Genomic DNA, 14954 nt, shown 5'->3' with positions numbered 1-14954 from the left:
GAAATGACATATTTCATTATTATTTTAGGGGAGTTTAATAATAAAATCATTCTTTGTTTATTACGCTCTCTCAAACAGATGGTAATTGTGTAATTAACTAGAAATGAACAGAAACAAAGCTATCTGTTAAAATTTATTGCAAACAGACAAACATTTAAGAATATTTTTGTAATCCCAACACAATACTCTGTGTTATTTAAGGCTCAGTTACACAGTTATTTCTTCTACAAATCAGTCACACTACTTAAACCGTTTGTAACGTACAGAATGAGCAAAAAATAAAAATATAAACAAAAATGTTTCAACTATTATTTAAAGGGTTAATGTTGGTAACCAGCTAGTATCAGTAAATGTTTATTGCATTAATGTTTATCAAGACCATAGATGATGAATTTGGCGTTGACGTAATTGGAACATCATGAATAAATATTCAGACGCTTTTATTAGTGTGCCGTTGACACTTATTCATTTACGTAAAAGATTAAATAAATAAAATCTACAGCTATTTCTGTAAAATATCAAACAAGATATATATTTTCCCACTTGAATTATTTTTCTTTTTATGGCACATATATTCATTTACACAGCCAACCAATAGTTATAATAATAATAAGCATGTCCAATGAAATATTATTGATATTTATCAACTGTGATTGTTTGGTCTTGTTTTTTTTTTTTTTTTAAGAATTTTTCTTTCTTTCTCTCTTTCTTTTTGTTTGACCCTTGTTCTTGAGAATCAAAACAACAAAGCTCTGCAATGAGCCGCCTGCGCCAGATTTAAAATGAATCATACCACAAGTCAGTTTCTCATCAGGGAGTGAGAAAGCAGAAAGTTTTCTCAGCCATCTCTCTCTCTCAAAAAAAAAAAAAAAAATCTCTTTTCATCATCTGTAGTGGAAGTTTTCTTCTTTGCTGCCCCGACTTTAGTTATTGGCGCTCTTTGAGGTTACAGATGCGTCAAGTGGCTTACTGCTCCAGGTCGGTGGTTAATTTTCATTGCAGGTTGACCTGGTTCACTTCCCGTTGCTTAAAATGCCTGCCAAACGTTTTCAAGAGCTGCTTGCTCGGTTTGTTTTACTGCCCAGCTAAAAAAACAACAACAACAAAAAACACCAACATCAACAAAACAACACTGAACATGACCCAGGTCGTCGAAAACAAGTCCTATGTTTAGCTGTCACTCTCAAGCATTCAGACCTCTGAAGTGCTGGAGTTTCCTCGCCTTTGGCTCAGTCTGGACATCCTGAAGTTGTTTTTCGTGTTTTTTTTCACCTCGTCAGCTATGAAGTAGTAGCACAGGCCATCCAAGCAGCAGGTGATGTTGGACAGACACATGGTGGTCTGTAAAAACATGCTTATACTTTTCATGGAGCCGCAGTCCACAATCACTTTCTGGTGTACCTGAAGGTATGCGCAAAAGTTGAATATTGTTATATCCAACTGAATGGTAGGACATTTTATATGTTTTTAAATTTACACATAATTTCATACATTTTTTTTTGTATTTATAGAGGCATCACGAGTAAATACTAAAGACATGATCCTGATGAATGTCCTTTTTAAATAAGTATTTTTGAAAAAAAACAAGAATCACACAGTGCTAGTATTCAGTTGAATTTGTATATGTTTACCAGATCTAGAGTTTGACAGTTAATATATATTTAATGGCTATTTTTGTACTAATAACAAATCTCCACTAAGTTACATAAAATGCATTTATGTGCTTTTGCGAATAAAGCAAGCGTAACGTTGAGCTATATAACAATTTTTCAAATCAAAGGTTATTGATGCCTGCATGGACGAATTTTGAAACCTCACAACAAACTAAGAAAACACCCAACACTGAGTCATTTTACAAGTGTGTAAAATAGTAAAGCTGTACGCCTACACGTTTGTCATAAAGAAATAAGGTGGTGAGACAAAAACATCACAAAAAAACGCTAATTTTGTCTGCTGGTATAAAACAGTTTCCTTGACATCTCCTTCGAACCAAATCCTGATTCAATTAAACATTGCCAGCTTTGTCAGCTGTCATTCAATTGTAAAATTATCTTCTGTATATGTTTAATTTTAGATATTTACCCGTCGAGTTTATAGAAAAATCTTGAACCCGGTTGCATATCATAATCAGAGCTTAATGTTGTGTGCTCTACAGCTAAGTTCACATTTATGTTGTTAATGTAAAATGTGTCTCACCAGGAACTGCAGGAAGATGGCCAGGTGGCTCGGAGTGAACGGCACCAAGAAACAGCACAGGCCGCTGCAGATGATCTTCACGCAGGCCTGGCTCGTGGTGCTCCGCTGGCCGGACTCCTGGAGGGTCCAGATGACTTGAGCTGAACAGCAAACCAACGTGAGCGCAGGCGCCAGGAAACCAAATATTTGCAAGCAGACGATCACTTTGGGACTCCAGCCATTTTCCGAAAATCGATGGAAGCAGTGGAAGTCGTTCTTAACTACTGTCCTTAAGTTGAAGGTGACTGGAAAGATTGCGGTAAACACCAGAACCCAGATCCCCATGCAGGTCATGACAGCCGCCTTGGGGGAGCGCAGCTGCTTGGCTTTGAATGGGTGACATATTGCCAGCCACCTGTCAACGCCTATGCACATGATCATGTAGATACCGCCGTACGTTCCGACAAAATAAAGGTTTTCCAGAAATGAACAAGCGAACTGGAATTCCTGCGGCCATGTATGATATGCAGCGTGCATTTTGAAGGGTAGAGGCAAGAGGAGGAGCAGGTCCATTAGAGCCAAGCTAGTCATGTAGATGGTTGACTCAGTCCACTTTCGGAGGCACCGGCAATAAACCAGCAGCGCCCCCAGGTTAAAAAACATCCCCACTATGAATATGGGAATATAGATGGCCAGCTCCACGTGTTTCATTGGTTCGTCCACCTCTCTAAAAGAGCACCCACTGCTGCTGCTGTTGTTGCTGCTGCAAGGAAACAGTTTTGGTTCAATTTCATCATGTATGCCAAGTATTTTCAAACTGAACATTTCATTGTGAAAACTTTCTTTCAGATGAATGTGCCGTTCCTGTCATCGCTCTTCGTTCCCACACTGAGCATTAAGCATAAACCACGCCAGTGAGGCAACTGAAACTTCTCAGATGTGTGGGTATGCGAGCTGCGGGCTTGCTTTTTGCGTTTCTGCTATCAAGACCAGACACAACGTGGCATGGGAACTTTTTACATGTTACTACTTTCATCTAGATTGGTGGTGTTATTTTGAATCAGAGTAGCAGAGATCTAGACTGAGGTAAGTTCTAATTTGTGGTGGAAATCACCTAGTCACCGGCATTACTGATCTGCAGAATCATAATTTAGACTTTATTGGGTGTGTGTTTTCATCAGGAGTTGCGTTGAGCCTTAGACTGACGCTCAGTGGAAAACACTGAGGGACTGATTTCCTTTAACGTCGCACTTAGTCTGCTGCCAACTGCAGTGGCTCAGGTCATGTTATCACACAGCAAAGTTATTTTTGATCTAAGAAGAAAAGTAAAGCATTTTATCAACAGACAGGTCTAATGTAAACCTATGACTTATTTGTGGTGTTTACTTAGTTTAAATGGTTTTAGGGAAACTATTCTTCCAGAAGCAGCACACCAAGGTGACGAAGATTGAGTACTTTTCAAATATATAAATAAATATAAACAGAATTTCTTAGACAATTAATCGTGCTAAATTAAGTCTTTTGCATGTAAATTCTTACTATCAAAGAAACATTTCTGTCTACCTTCCTAAAACACTCCAGCAGGTAAACACAGCCGTCCAGCAGCTATGCATGAAGAATTTCACCTGCTCTGTTTTTAATGTAAAGGTACAGTAGAAAAATTGAAATCTAGTCTTGCTCTTACCTCATGATTGTCACAGAGGAATTTTGCTGTTTCTTTCTGAGTGTCTCTGCTGTGCCAGACAGCTTCTGCTTTTCTGCCCTTTGTTGTTTCATCACCACTTCCTGCGTCATGCCACACATGTATGTTTGCTCAGATGTGTGTGTGTGTTTTTCTTTTAAAACTGAACTTGTCCAGCAAGTCTTAAACTGTCACACTCGGCGCTGCCAATGTAAGCGATCACTTGCAAACAGATAAAAAGGTAAAAACCTGTCTGCACAGATGGAAAATCTAGCTTCAAGTACATATGTTTTAGACGCCACTTTTCTCTTGTCTCAACGTATTGTAAAATGTGTTACTCAATTGTTGGTGAATTTTTTTTCCACTCTTTGTTGGAGAAAAAAAAAGAGGTCTTGCAAAAATGTACTTTTTTGCAAGACCTCTTGCAAAAAGAGGTCTATATCTATATATATGTACATATATATAGATATATATACATATATCTATATATATACATATACAGATATACAGTATGTATATATATAGATATATGTACATAATTAATCTGTAAAGGACATTTCTACAATTTAAATAGCTATTTACAACATTGCTGTTTATTTTCAAGAGGAGCTTCCAAAACATTCAACCATATCGTGCGCACTTTCCACTGAAAACCACAAAGCTCGACCAGAAGTACCAAGCACTTATCTCAAACCGGCACGTTGAAGTCAAGGTGTTTTAGGCTGGATTAAAGTGAGGAAACGAACACTTGACTGTAAGCGCCAACATACCGTTGTCACCCTCAATTCAACGGCTCAATGCTACAAAGAAAATAAACAAAAGCTAGAAATATCAAATTGAGGAAACACTGGTTGTTAGTAAATGACACCGCTTTCCTATGAATTGTTATGCTTGCGTTTTTTTTTATTTTTTATTTTTATATGTTTCCTCAAACTGGAATTTACATCTCTGCACAGGTTGTTATTTTTGTTCTGTTAATATTGAAACGTTTGAGCCTTAAACATTTGACAATTTCTGTGTATTAGTTCATGTGTGCTTTCGTCTTTTTTTTTTCTGCTCAGTTTTGCCTTCATCTTTTAACAGAAATGAGTGATACAGTGCGAAAGAGGCCTCACTGTGATTTCTGTACGGGTACACGGGCTGGCACTTTGTCTGCAGCTTCCCATATCAAAGGGAATGACTGAGCTCTGAGCAGAAAGTGACTATGACAAGCTGCAGAGGCAGATTTTTGACTGTGATTATATTTGAGGGTTTCCTGGTTTCAAGTGTTGAAATGACTTCACTGAATTTTAAGTGTGAGAATTTCTCTGCGCCGCTGTTCAGTTGCCAAAAGTCGGATGTCTGAGCTTCCCAAAGCAGGTGGATAGAGGAAATATCTTAACATTGACAGTCACTGAAGGTGAAGCTTTGAGAATTACCTTCACGTCAAAAAAAAAAAAAAAAAAAAGGAAAAGCCAAGAAACTTCTTCTGTTGTACCGAGGTGCATGTGCTCAGCACGCTGCCCTCTGCTGCTGTGAACAGGGTACTGCAAATGTTCATGGTTTATTAATCCAAATTCTGACTCGCATAGAAGTACTTCATTTTGTCCACTTTTCTTTCAGATTGATTTTTTTTTTTTTTGGTTGCATTTCTTGATTTATTTAATTTTGGACAATCAAACAGACTGCATATAACTGAATTTGACTGAACTATATTTCTGGATAATTGGAAATCAGTTGGAGCAGTTTGCTTTACAAAACTCATTGATATCACAAATGTTGTGAGTTGGTGTTAAATAAATAAGGCGTATTGAACTTTTTCTAAAAATGATTTAGTGCCATGCTCATTTTACGTCTTATATTGCTACTTTACTTCAAATGTACTTGTGTTTATAATGCTGTGAAACCTAGGTTTAGTTGAAATACATTTAATTGAATTTAAACAAATAGGAATAATCAAAAAATACAAAACATTTTCTAGAATTGTTGATATTCACTTGTGATATATAAAGAAAAACAAACAAACAAAAAAACACACACACACCAGTCAAAATCTTTCATTGTTTTTATATATCCAATGAAATATAAGAAGTGACATCTAAATGGTTGGCTAGAAACTCTGAGACAAATAGAAAAAAAAAAAAAAAACAGGATAAGGAGTTAAATTTGAACACAACATTCATCCAAAGTCTGACTTTATATTTACTCTACGGAAACATCCAGTCCACTATTTCTATGCCCTAAACGGATTAAAAGAAATGCTCTCTTCTTTTTCTCAACTCCCCAGATGTTTCCAAAGGACAGAAATGTCTAAACTTGTTCTGAGTTTTCTTGTCCTGAATTTTCTTGAACAAGTTTAGAATTTCAAGACACTGTAAGTGGAAAAAGATGTAAGAAGTTATGGAAAACAATTAAGATACTTTTATGAGTATAATTACTAGAAAAACAACAACAAAAAAAAGAGCACAACCGACAAACACACCATCTCACGATAAGCACTGGTAGAGCCAGCCAGTATTTATGATTCATCCACGCCGAGAAGCAACTGGGGTGTTTTATTTTTAGTTGACGGACCTGCCACAATTTCTAGCTCTCAGGGCACAAAGCATCTCATCTCAAAACGAAATACGAGGGGGCGAGCTCGGGGTTTGATGAGAAAGACAAAAGACAGAGACACAAACACTCATGCAATACAAACACACATACACACACACACACACACGCACACACACGCATACAAAAAGGGAGACGCTCTCTCTCCCTCTAGGAGGCTGTGAATTTCCTGATTGTGATGACGATGAGTGCGAGGAGGACTGATGCTCCCAGGAAGACTGCAACAACTATGGCAGTGATGGCCCCCGGTCCCAGAACTCCTAAACACACAGAGACACAAACATTAACTTGTAATTTTTAAATGATAATTAAAAAAAATAAAATAAAATAAAATAAAAACGGGCAAAAAGCTATCAAAACTAGCTGGCCTTATGGAAATATATAACTGCCACCTTACTTAAATCACTAACTTACTCTGATTACCTAGATTGTTTTGGAAAGCTCAAGTTTAATTTCTCTAGCCGCAACAATAATGGGATCAATTAAATTATCTTTGACTGAACTTACCTGGAAACATGACGTGAGTTAAAAGATAAAAGAAAAACGGAAATGTTTAATTTAGGTTCACGTAAACATTTCTAAGCCATCGTCCACCATCTGAGGAAAACAACATGGAGCAGTTTCCCAGAAGTGTCCAGAACTCCAACACCACATTGAAAACTCAAACGGGAAATCAAAAAAACAGCTGAGAAAACATTAAAAATGTTGCAGACCCTAGTCTCCATGACTAAGGAGCGTTTAAGATTCAAAAATGAGAAAAAAACCCGAGACTGAGCAACAATGGCATCCATGGGAAAGCTTATGGGCAACTGCTACTGCTGACCAAATAATAAAACAAAACATGAAAGCATGCTCCCATTTGACAAAAACCAAAAACCAAAAAAAAAAAAATCATATTTAAATAGAAGACCAGAGGAAAAAATATTTTGTGGTATGATAGGATTGAAGCTGTATTTTTAGAAGGTATGCATCTAGTTACATAAAAGTATAAAGAACTTCAAAAGACAACAATTCTTTCAAAATGTTGAAGGAAACCGTCTGCTCTGTTTGTGGCCTGAAGCTCAAGTACACTTGGGTTAACCACTACAGTGTGGCTTAATTTAGGTGGTCAGAGATGTAAAAGACTGTTGCAAATGACTGATGGCAGCTGTTGCACCAAAAAGTGACACATAAGGTCCAGACAGTCAAACATATTTTCACATAGGCACAGGTGGGATTGGATTACTTTATGCCTCTAATAATAAATTATATTCTAATTTAAAAACTGGATTTTGTATTTATTCTGGATATTTCTGCCTGTTACAATGTGTGCAATGGCCTTAAACATCTAAGTGTGATATAACAGGAAAAGAAGAAATGCAAAAGATTTTTTTTTTTTTGCTGCGGTGTAGGGGTGACTCTCAATACAATTTATTTAATTTTTAACCTTCGCCTTCGTCCAGGATCGGAGGCTGTGTGGAGTCTTCAAAATCAAAGGTGTAGGTCTGTCCTGGGTTGTCCAGGAAATGGCTCTTGGTTGTAACTTCAGTCATCCACACTGGTGGATCTCCAGACATGGCATCCTGGTGGTCCCTGCTGGATAAGGCAGGGTCCAACACCGTCTCTGCACAGAGATGGTGGAAAAAAAATAAATAAATAAAAAATGACAACACAAGCTTGAGCTGCTAACTGCAGAACCCATGATGAGGTACATCTTTATGCTAATAGGCCTTTTTGTCGTCTCTGGGTGTGAACAGCAGCGTGCATGGCCTCTTCTGTGACTCTTTAAACAGTCGGTTTCTTGTCTAGACGAGCTCTGAGTATAAACGCGTCTTTGTAACGGATGGACAGTTTCTCAGGTTGACCCACAGGTACCCTGTTGCTTTTTTTTTTTTCATTTTTTTTATTTTTTATAAAGGCTCCACTAAATTTCCGAGCAAACAAACAAACAAACAGACAGACGGTTGGAGACGGTGAAAGCGTCCAACTCTGTGCTTCTTCCGTCCTTCGCTTTGTCTCTCTCACCGTACAAATTTAGTCTCGTCTGTCATTCCTCTGCTTCAAACGCACGACTTTTCACACTTCGGTGGGAGAGGAACAAAAGCTGTTTCTCTGAGACGTATTTTGATGTTTCCTAATGCAACAGCTAGAGTTATGCTCATGAAAATGTCAAGATAAAGGGTAAAAATAATTAACCTTAATGTTTTTGTTGTTTTTTTTTTTTGGTTGTGGCGTCCACTGTGGCTGCAGTAGACGAACATCAGAACAACTTTGCTCTTGAACTCCAGTGGAAATGTGGAAAAATTTCAATCATCCCAACTGAGAAAACAAACTCCTCAGGAGGCCCACCCATTCAGACGCTAAGTAATTACCTTATTCAGTTCTTGACTACGCGCATTCCAGCGCTACCATAACCCAAATATATCTGCATTCAGCCTGTGTTTTCTGTGAAACGGGCTCGCTTCTTATCCTCTGATAATTTACAGACTTTAGTCATAAACCAAATGGAGGAGCTCAGGCGCGTGATCACGATGGGGTAAATATTTTCAACGAGATGTCAGATGTGGCATCTGCTAACATTCTTAACTTCAACTTTTGATGTGAGTATTTTTGATGCAGTCGTGTTGACTCCGAGCTGTGAGCAGCTTCCTGTCCTGCGGCTGGCTTTGGGTCTGGAGGCCCAGGCTTGTGGCCAGTTCAGCCATCAATGAGGCCTTCAGCCGACGACACAAAAGGCAGCTTGTGCGGCCAAACGGACCAGCAGCCTTCAACCAGTAACAGCCGGACAGGCCAAAACGCAGGTACGGCCTCGGTACTGGATGTCAAACAAACTTTTTTTCTTTTTTTTTATTAAACAGACCCCGTGTGTTAAAATGGCTTCTGAACTCTGTGATTGAATGGAAGGGTGAAAGAAATTAATCAAATTCTGTTTTCCGTACTTTCTAGCTGTTTGTTTTCATGAGGAGAGGCTCACTCAAAACTTTCAGTGGTGAAATAATAATTTAATTCAATGTGTCATCGACTCTACGTGTCTCTACTCGCGCAGCTGGAGGTCAAATTTACCTTTTGAATATTACAGATATAATACAATGTGCAAATTGCTTCAAAGTTGCACAAAATTATGACGTGCACAACTGTGCAACTTTAAGCTATTTCAAGTTATTAATTACAATCTTTGAAATTTGGTGTATTAAAAACAACTGCAAAATAGTTAACTTTTAATTTGCTTTAGTGTTTTTTACCATCTTTTCAGAAGGTTATCTAGTTACTTTTCATCGTTGTACTGAATTCAGTAGCTTAAAATTATTTTGCACACACCGGCCATTTATTTATTGTATTAAAGTTGTTTATGTGCTATATGTTAGTAACACAGAGTTGGATTATTGTCCAACATGATCATTATTTGTTCATAATCCTTTGTAAGTTTTAGTAGGTTTTTTTTTTTAGCTAATCCTCGTTCATTCATTGCTAAATTTGAAATAATGTTTTTGGGGTAGTTCAAGCACTTCTTTGCGATCTTTATGTACCCATTTTAAAGTGTAACTGTTGCTTTTAACTACTTTTTTAAATTCTTAAATATATACATATAAAAAGAAGAGAAATTGTTGATCATTACAAAATTTAAAGGTGATTTAAATGGTATCTAATTGAAGCTAGTTGTTTTTTTTTGTGTGTGTAGTTTTTAAAGTGCATCTTTTTAGTTATTTACTCCATTTAGCCATTTTAGGCATGTCCATGTTCTCCCTTGATAACTTAGCCCTGTAGCTTATCATGAATTGTAGCTAACCACAGACTAGCTTTTGCTAGAGTGCCAATTTTAATTGTCTTTTTGTTTTGATTAAACTACTTTGTTGTAAATGTTAGTGTCTAATTCCAAAATGTCACCATTATGTTTAGCTAAAGTATTTCTTGAACTACTAACTACTGCTTGTAGCAGTTTTTTTTTTTAAAAAAGATGGCTTTATAGTTGATCATAATCTAGCTTTAATGTATGTCGAATGTACTGTGCTTTAACGCACATCTGTTTGCTTGTTGCATTGGTGTATGTGTTGTCTTTATTCATAATGTCTCTGGTTACAAACTTCTATCCAAATTGAAGCACAAAGTTAGCTTTGATTTTAGCCATTTCAACTTACTTTTCAGATTGCTCGAAATATTTTTTTTTGCTTATAAACGTACATACTGTTTTAATGATTCGATAACTACTTAATATATCTACTCTTCACATATTCTACATAGTTGTTGTGCAGCGCAGGTTTTCTAATCTCTCCACATTGCAGGGATTATGTTCCACGTATACAGCACCTTTTTTTTTTTTTTCTGACACCCACACATGATTTTGAGATCGGTATCTTGCTCTTGGTGATTTTGTTATGCAAAATGAGAAAGTAGATAATTTCACCACCATTCTTCTGATTAGATTGTGGCCCAGTTTGCCTGTTACGTACGCATTCTCTGGATCACTGCAACCCCTCCGTCTGTCGCACCTTAAAAATGAAAAGTTCTTACTTGTAAAAGCGTGGTAGACACCAACGGAGGAGGATTTCAGACAGTGGAAACACAGAAAGCCATTTGTTGGTACCTCTGGGCTCCTCCATCAGGATTTCACACCGGCCAGAGAGATGACCAAGAGTCCAGACAAGGGTGTGTGAAAACTAACCTTACAGAGCCTTGGAAGAACAAGCTATACATCCACAACATAGAACTGGCGTCACCATCTGTCCCCCTTATTCACCCTTTTTTTAACTACCACATGTTATGCTAAAGTTTTCCATGGAAAAATATGGAATTCACTGTTCATATTTTATTTTCTTTTAAAAAAAAAGATATTTGTGTTGTAATAAGTCAGTTTCTTGAATAATCCCAGCTGAAACTTGGGTAATTATTAAACTATGTTGCCTAAGATTTCATTGCATATACGAGATGTCGGTTTGCTTCCTCATGCTGAATCAACACATGAGGCTGGAAGTCACACTATATCAGATATTGTGGTCAAGTCCCGAGGCGTTACTGGATGGCAGCCGTCTGTGCACATGACAATCGTGACACTTCGTAAAAATCCCAGTAAGAAAAGTAATTGAGAAACTAAAACCACCGATTTAACTGATTCTCTCCATCACAGACGAGATTGTTTCCAAAGACTTTCCAAAGATATATACAACAAATAGGACATTGTCTTTCTTGTTGTCCCACTGGCGTCTTTAGCCCTTACAATGACGTGAGATTCACTGCTGCTTTAACATTTCTTTATATTTTTAATAGGGCGATGTGGTAAAGAAAAGACTTTTTCCTATGCGAACAAGTTGATGCTGAGCTAAATGTTTCCCACGTCTTAAAAGTCTCTAAAATATCAACCGGTGGCAATCTGAATCACTTATGCTCAGGTTGAGCAAGAAGGAAGTGATTTTTTTTTTTTTTAAAGCTTCATAAGAACATCAGGCCTCATGAAAGCAACTGAGTCATCATGACTGTCACAGAGCAGCTTTCACCGTTTTAACAACCACATCATTTACTTCTGTCGACGCATGTAAAGGGGCGAATGAATTGGAAAAGAGGATTGCGAGAAAAAAAGGGGCAAAATTCACACACTTTCAACTTAAAAACACACAATTAAAGAAAAACTGCCTGTAGGTGTAAGAGAAAAGAAACTTAGCAAACTCTTAAAGGGCAAATTGAAAAAGCAAAAGCGTTATGTCTCTTTGGTACATTTTCCACTTAGCGTTTCCAGAAGGAGGACAGGAGCCCTCCTCATCACAAGCATGAAACGATGACGGAAATAAGGTTTACCTGTGTGTGCAAGGACCGACAGGAGGCTGAAGAGGACCAGGACAACCCTGCAGACGCTGCTGTGAATCATGGCAACTGCGACAGTCGAGCGTCTTAAAAAAACGCCTCGGGCCGGAGCTTCCAGCAAGTAGCTGACCCAGGAGGGGAGAAAAAGAGGAATACAGGAGGGCCGGAAAGGGAGAGAGGTCCTGAGCTGAGGCGGTGAGAGAAGAGGTGGGATTAGGTGTGTGCAGGAGCGTCCGAACAGTGTGCGCTCTGTGAAAATGCACAGGGCCAACCCACCCTAAGACACCTCTGAACGAACAGTTCAGCGTTAATGGGTAAACATCTGGACAGACGAGTGTGTGCGGATTAAATCACAAAGATTTCTACCCAAAGTTTTACACATTCGACCTCGAATCAAACACATCTGACTGAAAGACCAGTAAACGGACGACGGAAAACTTAATTTATTCAAAACTACACTGTCTTACCTGCTATAACAACTCTGTTTAGATATTAGCATTGTACGTAAACATGTTAATGCTACATGCAAAACATCTGAGCTAAAAGACAAATTGTCCACGAGTCAGTCGATAGCAGTTGTTATTTTCTGTTATTCGTCCTCGGATGTCAAACCCTGTAAAAGTAATTATTATATTAATATCTACTTATACAAGTTTTTGTTGTTTCCACTCTGTAGCGTGCGCCCGAGACATTTAATTGATTTTTGCGCGAGTGTGGCTTTTAATCAAAGCCAGAGACAACAATGAAGCCATCATAGGCTGTATGGAGCGTAAGAACAAAGCTGCACTGCCCGCTCCCCCATGTGCAGCTGTGCATCGATAATTAACTAAGTGGAATAAGGTAAGTACAGCAGGCTGTGCTTACAAGAATGACACATCTGACTGTTTAGACATGTTTCCAGGTCTGAAAACGCCTCGAGTCAGTCATGGTCCAGAAACTAAAAGGTGCACCATGATGGCATCATGGCATGGCTACATAACCTGATTTCTCTAACTGGCTATTAAATTAACCTGCTAATAGTAACTTATTATACCTTGTTGCACATCTGTTCCTGTGCAACCAACAGAACATCAAAATAGACTTGAGAGCTATGATTACATTGAACTGGTGTTTGTTCTCATATTTCTGCTGAAGTTTATGTTTAGAATGATTTGTGTTAAATGTAATATAAAACAAAATGTTACATTATGCTCGCAGCATTGTGGGTTATGATTTTTTTTTTCTCTTTTTAGTAAAAGCAATTAAACTGTTAAAACATTTTCTAAAAATGTTTACGCACATGACGCAATTCTGTGATGTTTTTAGTATCTCATACTGACCCCGGCCTACTTGAGAGCAAATTTAATCGAACAAAAGAGATTATTTCCCATTTCCATGTCCCCTGGAGTAGTGACATTATTGTCAAATGAATGGCCCGTTTAGGCAGATGCACACGCATATTGAAGTGTTAGATCAGGATGTTTTATGTTAGTAAGTTTGAGTTAGAAAAATGTGTGGAGATTTGCTATTGCATTTTGTTATTTAAATATAGCCTCATTGAAAGCAATTAGCAATAAAACAGAACAGTAACTTCATTATATTTCCAGTCTCCAGAAAAGATTATGACTCTTGGAGCCTCAAAAGTGGCATATTACTCCTGAAAAAACAAAACAAAACAACAAAAAAATCAAAAAAACTCTAGCCCGGATATTTGTTAATTAAATTAAACCTAAATGTTAACTTTTAGATTTAATTTTGTTTTTTCCCCGTCTTTATTAGACTAAATGTATCACTTCTTCTAGATAGTTTCTTAAGCTAGCTTTACCTAAAACAACTTCTGTGTCTCTTATCTTTTACTGTCTCAGAGTAAAGGGAAGCAGAAGTAAAGAGTTCAAGTGAAAGCTCCATTTAGTGAGGGTCAGCCACAGCTCTGCATCAGAGCTTTCTTACACTGTAAATGTCATCAGCGCAGCGAACATGAGGTGGCTGAGCAAAATGTACTTGAAGCAGGTTTAGGACCAAATAAAACAGGGAAAATTACGTTCTCCATGTTTGAGGTGAAAAATCACCATAAGGAAAAAAACCCCACAACTTTCAAGCAGCAGTTCAAACGTGTGCCAAGTAGAAAGTGATTTGTAAATGTTATTGGATCGTCTTAAACTCCACTACAGCAAAACGGTGCCTTTGTTAGCCGCTAATGGTTGAACTACACTTTACCAAACATAAATATTTGAACTTATTTTAGGAGTATCTACTTATTGTGGTTTTTTATTCTGTGCTTGTTAGATCCTCTTACTTTACTCATCTGAGTGTCTTAAAGTTGACAGAACATATATATATGCTGCAGAGGGCGTAAAATCTAAAATGAAACCCCAACGTCTAACTTGTGATACAGCCAAATATATGTGATGCCCTTTTTGGGAGGTCTGTTAAAGTAAAGCTGGTTAAAGTTCAGTCATTTATTTAGATTACAAATGTAGTTGCTGACTTTGGCCATGAATATATACGTCGTATGTGACGGGTAAGCTTCTTAGTTTTGAGTAGTTTAAAGGATTTGTGCACAATTCAAGTAAAGTACACTTTTCTGCATTTATCAGTGGATAGCACTATTTTTTTATGTAGACTACATATCTACCTTTCAGCTTTTGAAAACAATGTAATAGCGGCTTAGTTGCTAAGTTAAGAAAAAGTAAATCACATAGTATTACACAATATATAATTTACAACCAACTTTACATATCAGGTCAAAATATGG

At 37.5% G+C, this 14954-nt stretch overlaps 2 protein-coding genes and 1 long non-coding RNA gene across 7 annotated transcripts; 1 reads left to right on the top strand and 2 right to left on the bottom strand.

Moving 5' to 3' along the window:
* Window positions 1-120: 120 nt before the first annotated feature.
* LOC106908655 (G protein-coupled receptor 55) lies at window positions 121-3978 on the bottom strand. Of its 4 annotated transcripts, none has more exons than XM_014974806.2 (4): window positions 3860-3978; window positions 2197-2938; window positions 1198-1401; window positions 121-1085 (listed from the first exon to the last, which is right to left on the bottom strand). In XM_014974806.2, the coding sequence occupies exons 1-4, from the start codon at window positions 3976-3978 to the stop codon at window positions 1050-1052; spliced, it is 1101 nt and encodes a 366-aa protein (XP_014830292.1). In that variant the 3' UTR covers window positions 121-1049. The 4 variants fall into 4 exon arrangements, with proteins under 4 accessions (XP_014830292.1, XP_087870774.1, XP_087870776.1 ...); XM_088014648.1 differs by having other exon boundaries at window positions 2197-2935; XM_088014650.1 differs by having other exon boundaries at window positions 121-1401.
* Window positions 3173-10496, top strand: LOC148154766 (uncharacterized). Of its 2 annotated transcripts, XR_015765815.1 has the most exons (4): window positions 3173-3261; window positions 3757-3822; window positions 8678-8963; window positions 9047-10496. It is a non-coding gene; the product is annotated as an uncharacterized LOC148154766 (long non-coding RNA). The 2 variants fall into 2 exon arrangements; XR_015765814.1 differs by having other exon boundaries at window positions 8678-10496.
* On the bottom strand, window positions 5879-12407 carry snorc (secondary ossification center associated regulator of chondrocyte maturation). The gene is made up of 3 exons (XM_014974807.2): window positions 12215-12407; window positions 7875-8051; window positions 5879-6708 (listed from the first exon to the last, which is right to left on the bottom strand). The coding sequence occupies exons 1-3, from the start codon at window positions 12282-12284 to the stop codon at window positions 6599-6601; spliced, it is 357 nt and encodes a 118-aa protein (XP_014830293.1). The 5' UTR covers window positions 12285-12407; the 3' UTR covers window positions 5879-6598.
* Between the last annotated feature and the right edge of the window lie 2547 nt (window positions 12408-14954).

Source organism: Poecilia mexicana, unplaced genomic scaffold (assembly GCF_051168715.1).
Source record: "Poecilia mexicana isolate PSO_F unplaced genomic scaffold, ASM5116871v1 scaffold_17, whole genome shotgun sequence".
Classification (NCBI taxonomy): domain Eukaryota; kingdom Metazoa; phylum Chordata; class Actinopteri; order Cyprinodontiformes; family Poeciliidae; genus Poecilia; species Poecilia mexicana.
Note: the sequence above shows the minus strand (reverse complement) of the source record. Positions and strands in the feature narration are given on the sequence as shown.

Excerpts from the sequence above, each read along its gene's own strand:
- LOC106908655 (XM_014974806.2), bottom strand. The coding sequence starts at position 3,978 with ATGTGTGGCATGACGCAGGAAGTGGTGATGAAACAACAAAGGGCAGAA. Across the intron at positions 1,402-2,196 it reads CCATCTTCCTGCAGTTCCTG|GTACACCAGAAAGTGATTGT; the intron begins GTGAGACACATT and ends GCATACCTTCAG. Across the intron at positions 1,086-1,197 it reads GAAACTCCAGCACTTCAGAG|CTGGGCAGTAAAACAAACCG; the intron begins GTCTGAATGCTT and ends TTGTTTTTTTAG.
- snorc (XM_014974807.2), bottom strand. The coding sequence starts at position 12,284 with ATGATTCACAGCAGCGTCTGCAGGGTTGTCCTGGTCCTCTTCAGCCTC. Across the intron at positions 8,052-12,214 it reads GTCGGTCCTTGCACACACAG|AGACGGTGTTGGACCCTGCC; the intron begins GTAAACCTTATT and ends ATCTCTGTGCAG. Across the intron at positions 6,709-7,874 it reads GATCCTGGACGAAGGCGAAG|GAGTTCTGGGACCGGGGGCC; the intron begins GTTAAAAATTAA and ends CTGTGTGTTTAG.